Below are 20,077 nucleotides of genomic sequence, written 5' to 3' on the forward strand. Positions count from 1 at the left end.
GGACCACGCTTGAGTCACTGAGCTCCTGAGAGCGACCCATTCTTTCACCAATGTTTGTAGAAGCAGTCTGCATGCCTAGGGGATTGATTGTATACACCTGTGTCCATGGAGGGGATTGGAGCACCTGAATCACATGATCTGGAGGGGATTGGAACACCTGAATCAGATGATATGGAGGGGATTGGAACACCTGAATCACATAATATGGAGGGGATTGGAACACCTGAATCACATGATATGGAGGGGATTGGAACACCTGAATCACATGATGATTGGAACACCTGAATCACATAATATGAAGGGGATTGGAACACCTGAATCACATGATTGGGAGGGGATTGGAACACCTGAATCACTTGATTGGAGGGGATTGGAACACCTGAATCACATGATATGGAGGGGATTGGAACACATGAATCACATGATTTGGAGGGGATTGGAACACATGAATCACATGATTTGGAGGGGATTGGAACACCTGAATCACACGATTGGAGGGAATTGGGACACCTGAATCACATGATTGGAGGGGATTGGGACACCTGAATCACATGATTGGAGGGGATTGGGACACCTGAATCACATGATTTGGAGGGCGGGCCCAAGTACATGGAAATATCATGTATTTGATTGGCAGATGGTCAAGTCCTTTAACACTCCAGCATCTACTAAACACTGAAATACCCATTTAGGTGGAGTGATGATCTGGGAACCTGCTAACAACCTCCCCCGCTTGTGTTGCACCACAGACCGGCTATAAATGTTCACAGGCCAGACAATATCTTTACAGGGATGACACCCTGGGGGACCCCCCCCCCCCTTTACACGCCTCTATGGGCAGATAATTACCCCCCCCCAGCAGAAGTCAATCACAGGAAGCACTGCGGGCCGTCAGGCGGCAGACACACCGCAGGATCCGATCAATGGTAACGAGCGCGAATGTGTATGACACGGCTACTCATTGTATACAGCATACGTACACCTGCCGGGGGGGGGGGGGCAGCCAGAGGGTGAGCGGGACGGGACACAGACGCCCTCCAATAGGTCACATGGGTAGGTTAGAGGGTCTCAGCCTCGTATTAAAAGGCGCGGCCCACCTGTAAATGCTCCAACATTCATACGATGAGGCCAGCTGAGCATTGTGACCGCCATCAATGCCTCCTGCGTCGTTCCCCCGAGCCCCAGGTCTGTGAGGGGGTACAGACCTTCTGATATGTGGCAGGAGGAAGCCCTGCCTGGACTCTCCACCATGCTTGTCCCAGCTGAGGACCGGCTTCCTGACGGGTGGACCGTGCCTGAGCATCAACATGGCTGCCTGCGGGTGTGACAACACAGGAGCACCACTGAGAGGCAGCAACAGAGCGTTGTCACCCTCTAACAGGAAGTGCCTCCATGGCAGGATCATCAGGGATTATGAAGAGGACTGAAATCACATTAACTTGAGACTTTAATGATTGTGCATAGAGTAAGTGAAGGGGAATATTTATAGAGCAGTGAATGTGACTCCCAACAAAATTCACTGGTGTGAATCAGTCAGGAGGTCAGATACTGCAGACACAGTACAGGAGATGACCAGAGACTGCGGACATAGTACAGGAGATGACCAGAGACTGCGGACATAGTACAGGAGATGACCAGAGACTGCAGACATAGTACAGGAGATGACCAGAGACTGCGGACACAGTACAGGAGATGACCAGAGACTGCAGACATAGTACAGGAGATGACCAGAGACTGCGGACACAGTACAGGAGACGGTCAGAGACTGCGGACATAGTACAGGAGATGACCAGAGACTGTGGACACAGTACAGGAGATGGTCAGAGACTGCGGACATAGTACAGGAGATGACCAGAGACTGCAGACATAGTACAGGAGATGACCAGAGACTGCGGACACAGTACAGGAGATGACCAGAGACTGCAGACATAGTACAGGAGATGGTCAGAGACTGCGGACACAGTACAGGAGATGACCAGAGACTGCAGACATAGTACAGGAGATGACCAGAGACTGCAGACATAGTACAGGAGATGGTCAGAGACTGCGGACACAGTACAGGAGATGACCAGAGACTGCGGACACAGTACAGGAGATGGTCAGAGACTGCGGACACAGTACAGAGATGACCAGAGACTGTCTCTGGAGGTCTCTGTAGATGGTATACACGGATGGGGGTCTCTGTAGACGGTATACACGGATGGGGGTCTCTGTAGACGGTATACACGGATGGGGGTCTCTGTAGACGCTATACATGGGTGGGGGTCTCTGTAGACGGTATATACTGTATACACGGATGGGGGGGTCTCTGTAGACGGTATACAGGGATGGGGGTCTCTGTAGATGTATATACTGTATACACGGATGGGGGTCTCTGTAGACGGTATATACAGATGGGGGTCTCTGTAGACGGTATATACTGTATACATGGATGGGGGTCTCTGTAGATGTATATACTGAATACACGGATGGGGGTCTCTGTAGACGGTATACATGGATGGGGGTCTCTGTAGACGGTATATACTGTATACACGGATGGGGGTCTCTGTAGACAGTATACACGGATGGGGGTCTCTGTAGACGGTATATACTGTATACACGGATGGGGGTCTCTGTAGACGGTATATACTGTATACACGGATGGGGGTCTCTGTAGACGGTATATACTGTATACACGGATGGGGGTCTCTGTAGATGTATATACTGTATACACGGATGGGGGTCTCTGTAGACGGTATACATGGATGGGGGTCTCTGTAGACGGTATATACTGTATACACGGATGGGGGTCTCTGTAGATGGTATACACGGATGGGGGTCTCTGTAGACGGTATACACGGATGGGGGTCTCTGTAGACGGTATATACTGTATACACGGATGGGGGTCTCTGTAGACAGTATACACGGATGGGGGTCTCTGTAGACGGTATATACTGTATACACGGATGGGGGTCTCTGTAGACGGTATATACTGTATACACGGATGGGGGTCTCTGTAGACAGTATACACGGATGGGGGTCTCTGTAGACGGTATATACTGAATACACGGATGGGGGTCTCTGTAGACGGTATACATGGATGGGGGTCTCTGTAGACGGTATATACTGTATACACGGATGGGGGTCTCTGTAGACAGTATACACGGATGGGGGTCTCTGTAGACGGTATACACGGATGGGGGTCTCTGTAGACGGTATATACTGTATACACGGATGGGGGTCTCTGTAGACGGTATATACTGTATACACGGATGGGGGTCTCTGTAGACGGTATATACTGTATACACGGATGGGGGTCTCTGTAGATGTATATACTGTATACACGGATGGGGGTCTCTGTAGACGGTATACATGGATGGGGGTCTCTGTAGACGGTATATACTGTATACACGGATGGGGGTCTCTGTAGATGGTATACACGGATGGGGGTCTCTGTAGACGGTATACACGGATGGGGGTCTCTGTAGACGGTATATACTGTATACACGGATGGGGGTCTCTGTAGACAGTATACACGGATGGGGGTCTCTGTAGACGGTATATACTGTATACACGGATGGGGGTCTCTGTAGACGGTATATACTGTATACACGGATGGGGGTCTCTGTAGACGGTATACACGGATGGGGGTCTCTGTAGACGGTATATACTGTATACACGGATGGGGGTCTCTGTAGACAGTATATACGGATGGGGGTCTCTGTAGACGGTATATACTGTATACACGGATGGGGGTCTCTGTAGACAGTATACACGGATGGGGGTCTCTGTAGACGGTATATACTGTATACACGGATGGGGGTCTCTGTAGATGTATATACTGAATACATGGATGGGGGTCTCTGTAGACGGTATACATGGATGGGGGTCTCTGTAGACGGTATATACTGTATACACGGATGGGGGTCTCTGTAGACGGTATACACGGATGGGGGTCTCTGTAGATGGTATACACGGATGGGGGTCTCTGTAGACGGTATACACGGATGGGGGTCTCTGTAGACGGTATACACGGATGGGGGTCTCTGTAGACGGTATACATGGATGGGAGTCTCTGTAGATGTATATACTGTATACACGGATGGGGGTCTCTGTAGACGGTATATACTGTATACACGGATGGGGGTCTCTGTAGACGGTATACACGGATGGGGGTCTCTGTAGACGGTATATACTGTATACACGGATGGGGGTCTCTGTAGACAGTATACACGGATGGGGGTCTCTGTAGACAGTATACATGGATGGGGGTCTCTGTAGACAGTATACATGGATGGGGGTCTCTGTAGATGTATATACTGTATACACGGATGGGGGTCTCTGTAGACGGTATACACGGATGGGGGTCTCTGTAGACGGTATACACGGATGGGGGTCTCTGTAGACGGTATATACGGTATACACGGATGGGGGTCTCTGTAGATGTATATACTGTATACACGGATGGGGGTCTCTGTAGATGTATATACTGTATACACGGATGGGGGTCTCTGTAGACGGTATACACGGATGGGGGTCTCTGTAGATGGTATACATGGATGGGGGTCTCTGTAGATGTATATACTGTATACACGGACGGTATTCTATACACGGATCTGATGGCTGTGCCTGTAATGAAGACTGCAGCCCCCCATAAATAGGCCCCTCCAGGCGCGGTGGCGGTGGATCCCGCGAAGGGTTAAGCGTGGCGGGATGAGTGCCGTGTGTCAGGGAAGATGAATCTCACATACTAGGCAGGAGGACGGTAAAAAGATTAAAGTCTTATTATTATTGGGTGTGTGTGTGTGTCTGCTCCCCTCCCCCCCCCGACATGACAGCTCAGTCATCATCCGCAAGAAATACCGGAGCGGGACATTATGATGGTAAACTCGATAAAGCGTCAGGGGGAGCCTCGTCTCCCATCCATCACCGGAACGCCTGGAAAATTTCAGCTCGCTGCCGGCCCCGCAAATGTCTGTAATATATTTTTCCTGATGCCGCCGTTTGGATGCTTTTATGAAATAGAAATATGAGCGAGGAGAGAGCGAGCGAGGGGGCGGGCGCGGCTTCTGCTTCCCTGCAAACAATAACAACCCATCGCTGGGCCCGGGAGCTGACAATCTAAAGAGTCGGGGGGGGGGGGGCTGGGTCAGCACAGACGAAAAAAGGTTGATGAAAAAGGTCCAATCAGTGGCTCAGATGATGTCATCCACATTTCCCCCCAGGATTCACATTGCAACACTGTAACAAGTCATAACTTCAGAGGCTGTGGCAAGGGGCTGATCTGTGTCAGGCATTTGTGTACACAGCCGACAACCGCAGGATTTACATGACTGTGTCATCTCTGAGCTGGTATCAAGAGTCCGGGGGACCCCTGGATGCCTGAACAAAGATGGCACCGCCCTTCTGGATAGTAAAGCAGATGAAATCATTGTCGGGGGGGAGGTATTTAATACCCGGAAGTGTGTGTGCGTGTAGGGGGGGGGCAGTAAACCCCCCCGCCACACACACACTTCCGGGTATTAAATACCTCTCCTGGTGCACCCCCCCCCCCCCGACAATGATTTCATCTGCTTTACCTTCCAGAAGGGCGGTGCCATCTTTGTTCAGGCAACCAGAGGAGCTGCTACACCTGTGCAAGACTGAAGGGGAGGAGCCGGTACACCTGTGCAAGACTGAAGGGGAGGAGCCGCTACACCTGTGCAAGACTGAAGGGGAGGAGCCGCTACACCTGTACAAGACTGCAGAGGAGGAGCCACTACACCTGTGCAAGACTGAAGGGGAGGAGCCGCTACACCTGTACAAGACTGCAGAGGAGGAGCCACTACACCTGTGCAAGACTGAAGGGGAGGAGCCGCTACACCTGTGAAAGACTGAAGGGGAGGAGCCAGTACATCTGTGCAAGACTGAAGGGGAGGAGCTACTACACCTGTGCAAGACTGGAGGGGAGGAGCCGGTACACCTGTGCAAGACTGAAGGGGAGGAGCCGCTACACCTCTGCAAGACTGAAGGGGAGGAGCCGCTACACCTGTGGAAGACTGAAGGGGAGGAGCCGGAACACCTGTACAAGACTGCAGAGGAGGAGCCACTACACCTGTGCAAGACTGAAGGGGAGGAGTCGGTACATCTGTGCAAGACTGAAGGGGAGGAGCCGCTACACCTGTGAAAGACTGAAGGGGAGGAGCCGCTACACCTGTGAAAGACTGAAGGGGAGGAGCCGGTACATCTGTGCAAGACTGAAGGGGAGGAGCCGCTACACCTGTGTAAGACTGAAGGGGAGGAGCTGCTACACCTGTACAAGACTGCAGAGGAGGAGCCGCTACACCTCTGCAAGACTGAAGGGGAGGAGCCGCTACACCTGTGGAAGACTGAAGGGGAGGAGCTGGTACACCTCTGCAAGACTGAAGGGGAGGAGCCGCTACACCTGTGTAAGACTGAAGGGGAGGAGCTGCTACACCTGTACAAGACTGCAGAGGAGGAGCCGCTACACCTCTGCAAGACTGAAGGGGAGGAGCCGCTACACCTGTGGAAGACTGAAGGGGAGGAGCTGGTACACCTGTGCAAGGCTGAAGGGGAGGAGCCACTACACCTGTATAAGACTGAAGGGGAGGAGCCGGTACACCTGTGCAAGACTGAAGGGGCGGAGCCGCTACACTTGTGCAAGACTGAAGGGGAGGAGCCGCTACACCTGTGCAAGACCGAAGGGGAGGAGCATTTCTATTCTAACAGGTTCACTTTAACGAATGCTACTTTCCTAACCAGCACGCTGGAAAATCATTGCAATCCTAGCCCCATTCTTCCCCCAATACCCAACCCCGCCAACCGCATCCCGCAGAGCCTTCATGCGGCAAGGCCCACCATACACAAAGATGTACCGGCAGACACTGTTGCCGTCTCGACGCGGGAAGCGGAGCACTCATTAAGCCGGAGCCGCGGCTGCTGAAAAATCCTCCAGCCGGGATTGAAAAATAGACGGCCGCTCCGCGACAGACGCCTGCCGCACTTGGCGACAATGAAATTACTCCGCGCTGAAATAAACAAGTTGTGAAACCATATAAAAAAAAAAAAGAAAAGCAGACGCACATTTCCATAATAATAACCGCTTTGTGTTTCTTCGTCGCTGTATTTACAAAGAGCCAAAGTGCTCCTGACAGGGAGATGAAATGCGGCTTTTGCTGCCATATTGCGCCCGCTTCTCGCTCGCCGGATTTTAGGATGGAGTAATGCGCAATTGTCTGAAGTCGCTGGAGGACATGAGGGGGGAGGGGGAGCATGATGGAGAAAAGACATAAAGAGCTTATTTTTGGTAGAGGAGAACTGCCACTGTTCATTGATGGGGCCACCTAATGGGGGGGCGGTACCGCTCCCAGGCCCCATCAGGTCAGCAAGGGGGCCCTTCCAATCGCTCCCCCCCTGGGCTTCTCGGAGTTGACCATCTCATCTACAGAGGAGGTGCCACTCCCAGGACTGCCCAATAGGACATAGAGCCTGTACTCCACACCAATATCAGGCCCAAGCACCATGAGGTCAGCAGGGGGGCCCTTCCAATCACTCCCCCCCGGGCTGCTTGGAGTTGGCACATCTACAAGGAGGTGCCACTGCTAGGACTACCCAATAGGACATAGAGCCTGTACTCCACACCAATTCTGGGCCCAAGCCCCATCAGGTCAACAGGGGGCCATTCCAATCGCTTCCCCCCCCTGGGCTTCTCGGAGTTGGCCATCTCTTCTACAGAGGAGGTGCCACTGCCAGGACTGCCCAATAGGACATAGAGACTGTACTACACACCAATACCAGGTCCGGGTCCCAACGGGTCAGCAAGGGGGCCCTTCCAATTGCTCCCCAATTCTTGGCTAGGCTTTTCAGATTTGGCAATTTCACCAACAAGGAGGTGCCACTTCCAGGACTGCCCATTAGGACTTAGAGACTGTACTCCACACCAATACCAGGCCCAAGCACCATGAGGTCAGCAAGGGGCCCTACCAATGGCTCCCCCCCTGGGCTTCTCAGAGTTCACCATCTCATCTACAAGGAGGTGCCACTGCCAGGACTGCCCAATAGGACATAGAGCCTGTACTCCACACCAATACCAGGCCCAAGCACCATGAGGTCAGCAAGGGGCCCTACCAATGGCTCCCCCCCCGGGCTTCTCAGAGTTGACCATCTCATCTACAAGGAGGTGCCACTGCCAGGACTGCCCAATAGGTCATAGAGCCTGTACTCCACACCAATACCAGGCCCAAGCACCATGAGGTCAGCAAGGGGCCCTACCAATCGCTCCCCCCCTGGGCTTCTCGGAGTTGGCACATCTCATCTACAAGGAGGTGCCACTGCCAGGACTATCAATAGGATGCAGAGACTGTACTCCACACTATTAGGTCAGCAGGGGGGCCCTTCCAATCGCCCCCCCCCCCCCCCCCAGGCTTCTCAGAGTTGGCCATCTCTTCTACAGAGGAGGTGCCACTGCCAGGACTGACCATTAGGACATAGAGACTGTACTCCACACCAATACCGGGCCCAAGCCCCATCGGGACAGCAGGGGGGCCCTTCCAATCGCTCCCCACCCCCCGGGCTTCTCGGAGTTGGCCATCTCTTCTACAGAGGAGGTGCCACTGCCAGGACTGACCATTAGGACATAGAGACTGTATTCCACACCAATACCGGGCCCAAGCCCCATCGGGACAGCAGGGGGGCCCTTCCAATTGCTCCCCTATTCTTGGCTGGGCCTTTCAGATTCGACCATCTCACCTACAAGGCGGTGCCACTGCCGGGACTATCAATAGGACGCAGAGACTGTACTCCACACCATTAGGTCAGCAGGGGGGCTCTTCCTATTGCTCCCCAAATCTTGGCTGGCCTCCTCAGAGTTGGCCATCTCACCAACACCAAGGCGGTGCCACTGCCGGAGGGGGGTACAGACTGTACTTCCATACTGTCTCTGGGTCTGATTTGATCAGCATGGGACTTTTTCAGTCGCTATCCCCCCCCCCCATAACTGCCTGTCAACTATGCACCACACGCAATATGGCCACCAATCAAATCTGAGTGGCGGTGTCACCACTGCACATTGGCAGGAGGGGTGGTGGCACGCAGAGTGAGGTGCTCCATGACAGCGGAGGGTTCTCCAGGATGGACAGTGAAGAAGAGCAGCATGTTTGGTGTGTAGGAGCTCCTCGGAGCAAAACATCATCAACGAGGCGGTGCCACTGCCAGGAGTGCCCATGAGGGGGGCAGACTGTCCTCCCATACTGGGCCCGACTGGGTCTTCCAATTGCACATCCACCCCATTCTTGGCCGGCAACTTTCCAAGTGGCAGCGGTAGGAGTGGCAGGAGAGGTGGTGCCGGGGGAAGTGGATTCCCTGGGATGGACAGTGAGGACCAGAAGGTGACCACTGATGTGACCAGATGTCTTGAAGCCACCGCAGCAACAACAACAGTGGCACTGCCAGGACTGTCACCACGGGGGTAGGCAGGAGAATTGGTGGCATGTAGGGTGGTTGAGGTGACAAGGCCGGTGACAGCGGAGGATTTTCCAAGATGGCGAGCGAGGAAGTGCATTAGGTGATCATCCTGGTCATGTATGGGCGTCTCGGAGCCGACTGGAGCACAAACAGCAACATCAAAGTGTAGGTGGCACTGCCAAGGCTGCCCATAGGGGGTACAGGGCCTGACAGAGGTTCTCGCAGTCTCTAGTAGTCCCATGAAGCTAGTGGTTGGTCTCCAACAGTCTCCTGCAGCAGATCTCCAGGCTTCAGTCACACGTGTAGTATGTCTCCAGTCTATGACCCTCTCCGCTGGTATGTTAGTCTGACAAGCTTCTTCAGTACAAGATATATGGAATATGATGTGCGACCTCCGGGGGGGTCAGGGGCTTCAGATGAGGGACTCGGCACAGGGATGGTGGGAACCCCTCATAATGGGCACAGCGGGCGTACAGGCCCGGGAACTCAGCACAGGGATGGTGGGAACCCCTCATAATAGGCACAGCAGGTGTACAGACCCGGGAACTCAGCACAGGGATGGTGGGAACCCCTCATAATGGGCACAGCGGGTGTACAGACCCGGGAACTCAGCACATCAGCACAGGGATGGTGGGAACCCCTCATAATGGGCACAGCGGGTGTACAGACCCTGGAACTCAGCACAGGGACGCTGGGAACCTCTCATAATGGGCACAGAGGGCGTACAGACCCCGGAAACGTAGTACAGGGATGGTGGGAACCCCTCATAATGGGCACAGCGGGCGTACAGACCCGGGAACTCGGCACAGGGATGGCGGGAACCCCTCATAATGGGCACAGCGGGTGTACAGACCCCGGAACTCAGCACAGGGACGCTGGGAACCTCTCATAATGGGCACAGCGGGCGTACAGACCCCGGAAACGTAGTGCAGGGATGGTGGGAACCCCTCATAATGGGCACAGCGGGCGTACAGACCCGGGAACTCGGCACAGGGATGGCGGGAACCCCTCATAATGGGCACAGCGGGCGTACAGACCCGGGAACTCGGCACAGGGATGGCGGGAACCCCTCATAATGGGCACAGCGGGCGTACAGACCCGGGAACTCAGCACAGGGATGGCGGGAACCCCTCAGCCTAGCAGTGCCACCCACCTGTGCTCAGAATGTGATCTACCTGTGCCCAGCAGTGCCACCCACCTGTGCCCATCAGTGCAGCCCAGCAGTGCTGCCAGTCAGTGCCCAGCGGTTGTGCTAGTCAATGCCTAGAGTGTGCGCTCCCCCGGTGGGGGCGCGCAGGAGAGCGCGTTCTGGGAGGACATCATATGATGCCCACCCAGAACTGGCCAGCCGCAGTGTAGCCGTCATTTATCTATCTGCGGTGGGCAGGCGGGTAATCGGCACACTGTAGAAGTGGACACAGTTTTTCACACTTTTTTTTTTTTTTTTTTTATTTGTCACAAGATTGTTTCACGTTTCCCCAGTTGTTCACGTAATATAATAGTGATCAGGAGAGGTTTCTGTGTCAATCACATGCGTTACGGAGTGAATGTATTCAAGCTGATAAAGGTAATGCACTAGGTGAGTTTTCTTTCTTTTGGAGGTTTTTGGTTTCACAAGTCACTCTGGAAGCTGTTTTCTACTTGGAGGTTTTTCGTTTGAAACTTTTTGTATGACTTTATGTTTTTGAAGGACTATTTTCTAATGTAGATATTGGGACTTGTGGTTTTTGATTGATTAGCGCTCTGATTATTTATGTATTTGGGATAGGAAGTCTATTCTAATAGGATTATCACACTTTTTGGGGTTTAAAGCGTTTACATGCGTTTTGGGGATCTATATTCTAAATAAGGGAAGGGGACACCGTAAATGTGAATGAAGAGGACCGGGTACCTTCCAGTGAGTGCATGTTCTTCTCCTTGGCCGTCTCCTGCACGCTGGAAAACGCGTCTCCGAGGTTGGGGTCGGCGCCGGCCCGCAGCAAGGACTTGACGATGCTGTGTGGACACAACGAGACACCAAATCATTTCCGGATCAAACATTTCTCTGCAATTCTCAGCAAAACTGAAATCTCACAAATAAAAATGGAGACGATTATTCTGCAGGACGGTACGGGGCAGAGCCGGTCCGGGATTGAATCCGGATCCATCCCGAGGGGGGGGGGGATTAGATGGTTAGCGGATGTCGGAGGTTATTGATCCCCTCCCGCTATTATCCATTCATAGCGGGGGGGGGGGGGGGGGGACACAACAGGCCGAAGAAAAGGTCAGTGCATGAGCTGCTCGATGGCTGCGACACCTTGCCGGCAGCTGGGGTCGCTCAACCAAGATCCCTGCCACATAGGGAAGCCAATGCGTGACCGCTGGCTTCAGGCGATACCCCCCCCCCCCCCCCCTCCAATCAACCCCGCGAGGGCTGCGGTGAAGGGACGCTCAGGGCTGCTTTTAACACCTTCCTTGCTGGGTCATGTAAACGTACGGTGCTGGTCGGACGTGTCTACAGGTTGGGGGTCCATTCACCCACTGGAAGCCACTTATGGACTTTGACCAAATATAATGCAGCTTGCCAGTCCAGGTGACTGCATTAGTTTTCTTTTTTCAGGTTTTTCCCCCCCCCTCTTTATCTGGGGACCCTGCCGGTAACACTTCCTGTCCAAGGGTGACAACTCTCACTGAGACTATAGAGAAGCAGTGTTGTCACACTAGGACAGGACTACGGAACACCTCCTCCTCTCCATAACAAAGAGGGAAGTGAGTTGTAGTCCTGTCCTAGGGTGACAGCGCTGCTCCTCTATATATATGGTACAAGGGCGAGTGTTGTCATCCTAGGACAGGAAATGCTGTACGGTGTATGCGCAAGATGAGGACGTCATTGGTGGGCCGGCAGAGGAAAAATGAAGAAGTGTGCAGTGACATCAGAGTAAGCCGTTTCAGTCCAGGAGAGGAGCCGCTACAGCTGTGCAAGACTGAAAGGAAGGCCGGGGGGGGGCATTTTTGGTTCCATAGACTTCAAGGGGAATGCTGCAGAAAATCATGTGTTGCATTTTTGATGCGTTTTGCGTTTAAAATCTGGCTAGCAACAAAAAAAAAAAAAAAAAACCCACAAAGCGCATCAAAAACACAAGTGCAAAAATGCAATGCAGAAACGCAACCTGCATAGGTGTGCACCTAGACTTATTCTCCAGGGCGCTCTGATCTGGTCAGTGAATATTCAGTGTCAGAGACAGCAAATATGCTAAAGGATATAGTAAGGGACTGTGGACCTCACACAGGAGATGGTCAGAGCCTGTGGACCTCACACAGGAGATGGTCAGAGGAGATGACCAGAGCCTGTGGACCTCATACAGGAGATGGTCAGAGCCTGTGGACCTCACACAGGAGATGGTCAGAGGAGATGACCAGAGCCTGTGGACCTCATACAGGAGATGGTCAGAGCCTGTGGACCTCATACAGGAGATGGTCAGAGCCTGTGGACCTCATACAGGAGATGGTCAGAGCCTGTGGATCTCATACAGGAGATGGTCAGAGCCTGTGGATCTCATACAGGAGATGGTCAGAGCCTGTGGATCTCATACAGGAGATGGTCAGAGCCTGTGGACCTCATACACGAGATGGTCAGAGCCTGAGGACCTCATACACGAGATGGTCAGAGCCTGTGGACCTCATACACGAGATGGTCAGAGCCTGTGGACCTCATACAGGAGATGGTCAGAGCTGGTGGACCTCATACGGGAGATGGTCAAAGCCTGTGGACCTCATACGGGAGATGGTCAGAGCCTGTGGACCTCATACGGGAGATGGTCAGAGCCTGTGGACCTCATACAGGAGATGGTCAGAGCCTGTGGATCTCATACAGGAGATGGTCAGAGCCTGTGGATCTCATACAGGAGATGGTCAGAGCCTGTGGATCTCATACAGGAGATGGTCAGAGCCTGTGGACCTCATACACGAGATGGTCAGAGCCTGTGGACCTCATACACGAGATGGTCAGAGCCTGTGGACCTCATACAGGAGATGGTCAGAGCTGGTGGACCTCATACGGGAGATGGTCAAAGCCTGTGGACCTCATACGGGAGATGGTCAGAGCCTGTGGACCTCATACAGGAGATGGTCAGAGCCTGTGGACCTCACACGGGAGATGGTCAGAGCCTGTGGACCTCATACGGGAGATGGTCAGAGCCTGTGGACCTCATACAGGAGATGGTCAGAGCCAGTGGACCTCATACACGAGATGGTCAGAGCCCTTGGACCTCATACAAGAGATGGTCAGAGCCCTTGGACCTCATACACGAGATGGTCAGAGCCTGTGGACCTCATACACGAGATGGTCAGAGCCTGTGGACCTCATACACGAGATGGTCAAAGCCTGTGGACCTCATACGGGAGATGGTCAGAGCCTGTGGACCTCATACAGGAGATGGTCAGAGCTGGTGGACCTCATACGGGAGATGGTCAGAGCCTGTGGACCTCACACACGAGATGGTCAGAGCCTGTGGACCTCATACGGGAGATGGTCAGAGCCTGTGGACCTCATACAGGAGATGGTCAGAGCCAGTGGACCTCATACACGAGATGGTCAGAGCCCTTGGACCTCATACAAGAGATGGCCAGAGCCTGTGGATCTCATATGCTGCAGAAAAGCATGTATTGCGTTTTGCGTTCAAAATCTGCCTAGCAACAAGAAAAAAAAACGCAATGCAGAAACGCAACCTGCATAGGTGTGCACCTAGACTTATTTTCAGGGCGCTCTGGTCTGGTCAAATGATCGGCTCCCAGCGGTCGGCTTCAGGGGAGAACAAGGACAGCCGACAACAGATGCCCCATAGTAAGCCTATGGCTGATGTCACCGGGAGCAGGTACCCAGTTTTGGAAGGTACCTACTCTTACTTCTGCTGGAATCCCTAGGCCTTCAACGTCTTGGGACAAGTCACAGGTCCCAAGAGGCAGCCAGACCATTCACAAAGTGGAACGCGACTCATGTATGCGCAGTGGGAAGCTGCAAGGCTTCCAACACTAAACATGCCGGCACCAGGGACCCCGAAGAAAGGTGAAGAACTGGCCCGGATGAGGACAGCGCTGGATCCCTGGACAGGTAAGTGACCTTTTATTAAAAAAAGTCAGCAGCTACAGTATTTGTTTTCTAGAGACTGAAGATCCTCTTTAGGCTTCGTTAATTCTAGACTGGAATTCCACTAACGAAAGTTCCACCTCCAGCTTCCCATTTTTGAAACTAGATCGTTACGCCAATTTAGGGTGGTGGCATCTTGACGGAAAACGAGGCAGCAGGACGCCTTTGAAAATTCAAAAAGTTGTCTGCAAAATACACTTCGCCTTTTCACGTAAGTAGGGAAAAAAATGCTATCTAAGTGAAAATCCTCCATTATTACCTTTGCAAATTGCCTCAACAGTTTCAGATCAATCACTACAAATCACGCCTAACCAACCCTCCCCCCCATAAAAACGAGGAACGTGCTGGAGATCCTCCATTCTTCGTCAATAAATGTGTTTAGTATTTTCAAACTGACATCAGAAAGGAAGTAACAGGATTTGTATAGATCTTTATATTCATTTCCTCGGGCGGAATCTTCACACCTTGGTGCTCCTAGGACAGTATTGACTCGTCCTGGCTGGGGGACGTAGAGAGAGGTGACACTTGTGTGGAGGTCGTCTCTCTTCGCCACGGTCCTTTTCTCCTCCGTTCCGCTCCGGTGACCACCAGCCAAAGTCAACAACCTTCACGGTCAGGCGATCGGCCATTGTCCTCCCCTCTCAGCCGCTGGACACAGTATCAGGAACATGAAAGTTAAACAAACATCGGGCTGTAGAAAGCCTCTTAAGGAGACGACCTTGAAGGGGGGACTTTGCGGCATTGAGTTTGTCACGGAGCCTTGTCAAACCCTTGCGCCACACACGAACTTGGCGCATGTGGGGGATCCGGGCCGTGCCGCCCCAAAGAGCGGATATCCCACCTATTGTCTGCCAGGGGCCTTAATCCTGTGTTGTCCTAAGTCATTTGCCTCCTTTTTGTCACTTATGAACTTGCGACTTGAAGGAAAACATCAAAAGTCACCGATGCTTTGCCGAGAAATTGGATTTCCTTCAGTACAACAGGTTGAGTTTGGTCGGGAGGGACGGCAAACACTTCCAGGGGGGGCTCTTGTGAGCTTTGGCAGAAGGTATGGCTGATCACCCTGGGAACCTCAAATCTTTTTAAAGGGGAACTCCTCTAAGCACTGCTAGTAACTGAACCTCATAATGGCTTCACAAAAATATAAACATAAAAACATGAAAAACTCTTAAATGTATGGTGTGCCCAACTTTTTGTATTACCACACAGGCACCATACATGCAGATATTCAGACTGAGGGGCATGCTTATAACGAAGAAAATATTTAGTTCACCAATCAGAGCCTACGTTTTCTCCAAATGCCCTTTTGGAACATTAGTCGCATTAATTAAAAAAAAATTCCACCCAGAGCATTATCTGCATGGAGTATGTATGGGTCTGCTCTCATTAGTCAACGTATTGGTAGGTTAAAGAGAATGTGACTTTAGCCATTCAAGGAAGGGTCTGAAGGATCTTTAAAGCCCACCACTGAGTCACCTTGTCTATGCTTTCCTGACCCCGTGTGAGCTCCAATTTGATAAGGAGTCCCCCTAACATGGCATAGTTCAGGCCTGGTGTGTAGCCACTAGGCCAGTGGTGGTCAACTTTCTTGCTATGAGGGGCTTCAAGTGTGGTCCCTGAAATCACCAAAGAAACGCCATAAAATTCAGTGAATATTCAGTGTAAGAGACACGCTAAAGGATATAGTCAGAGCCTGTGGACCTCATACCAGGAGATGGTCAGAGCCTGTGGACCTCATACCGGGAGATGGTCAGAGCCTGTGGACCTCATACCGGGAGATGGTCAGAGCCTGTGGACCTCATACCGGGAGATGGTCAGAGCCTGTGGACCTCATACCGGGAGATGGTCAGAGCCTGTGGACCTCATACTGGGAGATGGTCAGAGCCTGTGGACCTCATACTGGGAGATGGTCAGAGCCTGTGGACCTCATACGGGAGATGGTCAGAGCTTGTGGACCTCATATGGGAGATGGTCAGAGCCTGTGGACCTCATATGGGAGATGGTCAGAGCCTGTGGACCTCATATGGGAGATGGTCAGAGCTTGTGGACCTCATATGGGAGATGGTCAGAGCTTGTGGACCTCATATGGGAGATGGTCAGAGCCTGTGGACCTCATACGAGAGCTGGTCAGAGCCTGTGGACATGCTATTGTAGTTGTTGGGGACTGGAGATATGCTTCAGGAGATAGTCATAGACTGCAGACATATTACATGAGACTGCTAGAAATCATTGCTATTAACAGGGCAATGAGGCCACGAGGGCCATACAAAAAATGCCAAAGGGCCGCATGCAGCCTCTGCATCAAAGGTTGGGCACCAGGGTACTAGGCAAAGGCATAACATTTTGGGAGGAGATCGCATGCACCCCTAAGCCCAGAAGCACTGGATGGTTTGTACTAGCTCTGGCTAAGAGTCTCTTTAAGATATCTCCGTCCAAAAAAAAACTATTGTGATGCAACACGCTATGAGCTATGGTAACAAGGACTGATGTGATTGGTTCTCTGCAATCAACAAAGTGTGATATGTTTAAATATGTTTGCAATTTAAAAATACATGAATGAATAAAAAGACATCAAAGCTAAAGATGCAGGATGTCATGAATATAGTGTCGATAATGTCATGAACAGGGGTCCGTATCCAATGAGAGAGACAGGAGATGAGTGTACCTGACACTGAGTGGAAATCCACGGGTCACACAGAGGTGCTCAGGTTGCACTGAAGCCCCAGGATGCTTTGGGGGTCAATGAAAGTCAGGTGGTGCTGTAAGGCGAGACAGGTGGTTCTGGGCTTACTGGGTGGCAAAGGATGCTCTGGAGTCACTGGGTGACACAAAAGTAGGGAACTCACTGTAGAAGTCACTGGAGAATCCGGAGACACAGGAGATCCAGGAGTCACTGGAGATGTGGGAGGTCCAGGAGTCACTGGAGACGCAGGAGATCCAGGAGTCACTGGAGACGCAGGAGATCCAGGAGTCACTGGAGATCCAGGAGTCACCGGTAACACTGGAGATCCAGGAGTCACTGGAGATCCAGGAGTCAATGGAGATCCAGAAGTCACTGAAGATCCAGAAGTCACTGGAGATGCTGGAGATCCAGGAGTCACTGGAAGCAGTGGAGATCCAGAAGTCACTGGAGATGCTGGAGATCCAGGAGTCACTGGAAACAGTGGAGATCCAGAAGTCAATAAAGATCCAGGAGTCACAGAAGATCCAGAAGTCAAAGAAGATCCAGAAGTCACCAGAGACACGGAAGATCCAGGAGTCACTTGAGATCCAGGAGTCGCTGGAAACGCTGGAGATCCAGGAGTCGCTGGAGACACTGGAAATCCAAAAGTCGCTGGAGATCCAGGAGCCGCTGGAGATCCAGGAGCCGCTAGAGACACTGGAGATCCAAGAGTCGTTGAAGACACTGGAGATCCAAGAGTCGCTGAAGACACTGGAGATCCAAGAGTCGCTGAAGACACTGGAGATCCAAGAGTCGCTGAAGACACTGGAGATCCAAGAGTCGCTGAAGACACTGGAGATCCAAGAGTCGCTGAAGACACTGGAGATCCAAGAGTCGCTGAAGACACTGGAGATCCAAGAGTCGCTGAAGACACTGGAGATCCAAGAGTCGCTGAAGACACTGGAGATCCAAGAGTCGCTGAAGACACTGGAGATCCAAGAGTCGCTGAAGACACTGGAGATCCAGGAGTCGCTGAAGACACTGGAGATCCAGGAGTCGCTGAAGACACTGGAGATCCAGGAGTCGCTGAAGACACTGGAGATCCAGGAGTCGCTGAAGACACTGGAGATCCAGAATCAGAAGAATCGTCACTTGACTCGTCACGGTGCCAATGCTCCAGGTGAAACCTGGAAGTGCCACCAGCCACGCTGGGGGGGTACAACTAGTTCCGGACCACAGGAAGGATTACTGTGACAGATGACATCTGCACATACTGTGGACTGCTGAGAAGGAAAACAAATGTATCCTTCACCAAGCCTGAACTTTCACTGAAGGTTTAGATGACCCAGCACAAACCTCATCTTAAACTTAATAAAAGGCCAACAAACTCCTTTAGAAAATCCCTCGTGTTTGAAAAAGTAGACAGTAGAAGAGTGGGTAGACGGTCAAGAGCTAGGTGGACAAAGAACGTGCCCAAAACTATCAATAAAATGGTGAAACCTGGACATGAGATGATGGGGAGATGATCAGACTATATGGCTTTTAGGTGTCAGCTCCAATTTAGGAACAGCTCAGCAAACGTCTGATCCAAAGTAACTTAGAGGCCCTCATGGTGCAAATACTAATCTTTCTCCAAAGAGGAACTCAGGTCAAGTGCAATGAAAGCATCTCAGGGACCTCTGAAGAAGTGTCCATACTACATTGTTGAAGGGGGGGTGCATACACACCAAGCTCACAAACAGAATTTTGAGCAAGCCCATCTACCCGTACCTTGTGGTATCATCCTTCAATTTACTCTCAATGCCATTTGCCCTATCCAAGGCTTTGCTTCCTGGATTTCCAATCTGGTACTTTTTATGAGCCCCTCAAAGTCCCTGCAGACAGTAAACGGTGTTCCTCTATCACCCTGACTTCTAGCAGCTTCACAAACTATGTCCTGACTATTCCCTGTAACATTCACTGTCTCTGCCCATCTGAATCTTAGGTGTGGACCTTTGGCCACACTTGAGGCCCCCCATATCAAGAAAGTTGACCACCACCGCTTTATTTTCTTTGTTACAAAGATAGACAAGATAGGTATTGGTGGAGAGCAGGACCCCATGATGGGCAAGTGACAAGATAGGAAACCATATTTTAGAGGGAACTCTCTAAATGGGAGGGGGCTGGAATAGTCTGAGGGCAATAAAAGGATGAGGGTGTCGCAAGAGCAGAATGGGACCAGAAGAAGTTTGTATCCAATGGCAAATGGTCAAAAAGCCAAATGCGTTTCGGGGCTCCACACCCCCCCTTCATCAGAGGCGACTACATTTCCCATAGTGTCTGCTATCTTTGCATCCCTTCTTCATTGGATTGCTGCTGTTCTGGAGATAAGAGATGTTCTTCACTCAACAACAATGTTCTAGCCATAGTTCTAGAAGGAGAGCATGAAATAAGCACGCTCTCAGCACAGAATCCTCAAGCCCCATGGACACATAGTGGTGCGTGGGTGCTAAGGCCCACCTGCCCTGCTGCTGCATTTATGTGGCCAACAACAGGGTAACCTGAAATTTCTACAACAGAGCAGCTAAGGAGAGTCTGGTAAATGTAAAAGTTGAGTTCAGAGTGCCAACATCGTCCCATACAGTTTCTCATATTTAACCCCTTGCTTACTGGGCACTTATACCCCCTTCATGTCCAGACCAATTTTCAGCTTTCAGCGCTGTCACACTTTGAATGACAATTGCACGGTCATGCAACACTGCAACCATATGAAATTTTTATCATTTTTTTCACACAAATAGAGATTTCTTTTGGTGGTATTTAATTTTTCTCCTTCACTGATGTGCATTGATGAGGCAGCACTGATAGGC

The 20,077-nt window shown here is 51.7% G+C and overlaps 1 protein-coding gene across 1 annotated transcript in view; it reads right to left on the reverse strand.

Annotated features, from left to right (window-relative positions):
- The window catches only part of LOC149437923 (mitochondrial disaggregase-like), a gene marked incomplete at its 3' end in the record, with an annotated part of 77,767 nt that overhangs the window by 48,475 nt on the left and 9,215 nt on the right, over positions 1–20,077 (reverse strand). The window contains exon 4 of the mRNA XM_089660443.1: positions 11,333–11,436. Coding sequence (XP_089516569.1) covers positions 11,333–11,436 — 104 coding nt within the window. The remainder of the gene's footprint in view (positions 1–11,332; positions 11,437–20,077) is intronic.

The sequence above is a fragment of the Staurois parvus genome, unplaced genomic scaffold, assembly GCF_062004578.1.
Source record: "Staurois parvus isolate SC_StPar_1 unplaced genomic scaffold, SC_StPar_1.0 ptg001243l, whole genome shotgun sequence".
Lineage (NCBI taxonomy): Eukaryota > Metazoa > Chordata > Amphibia > Anura > Ranidae > Staurois > Staurois parvus.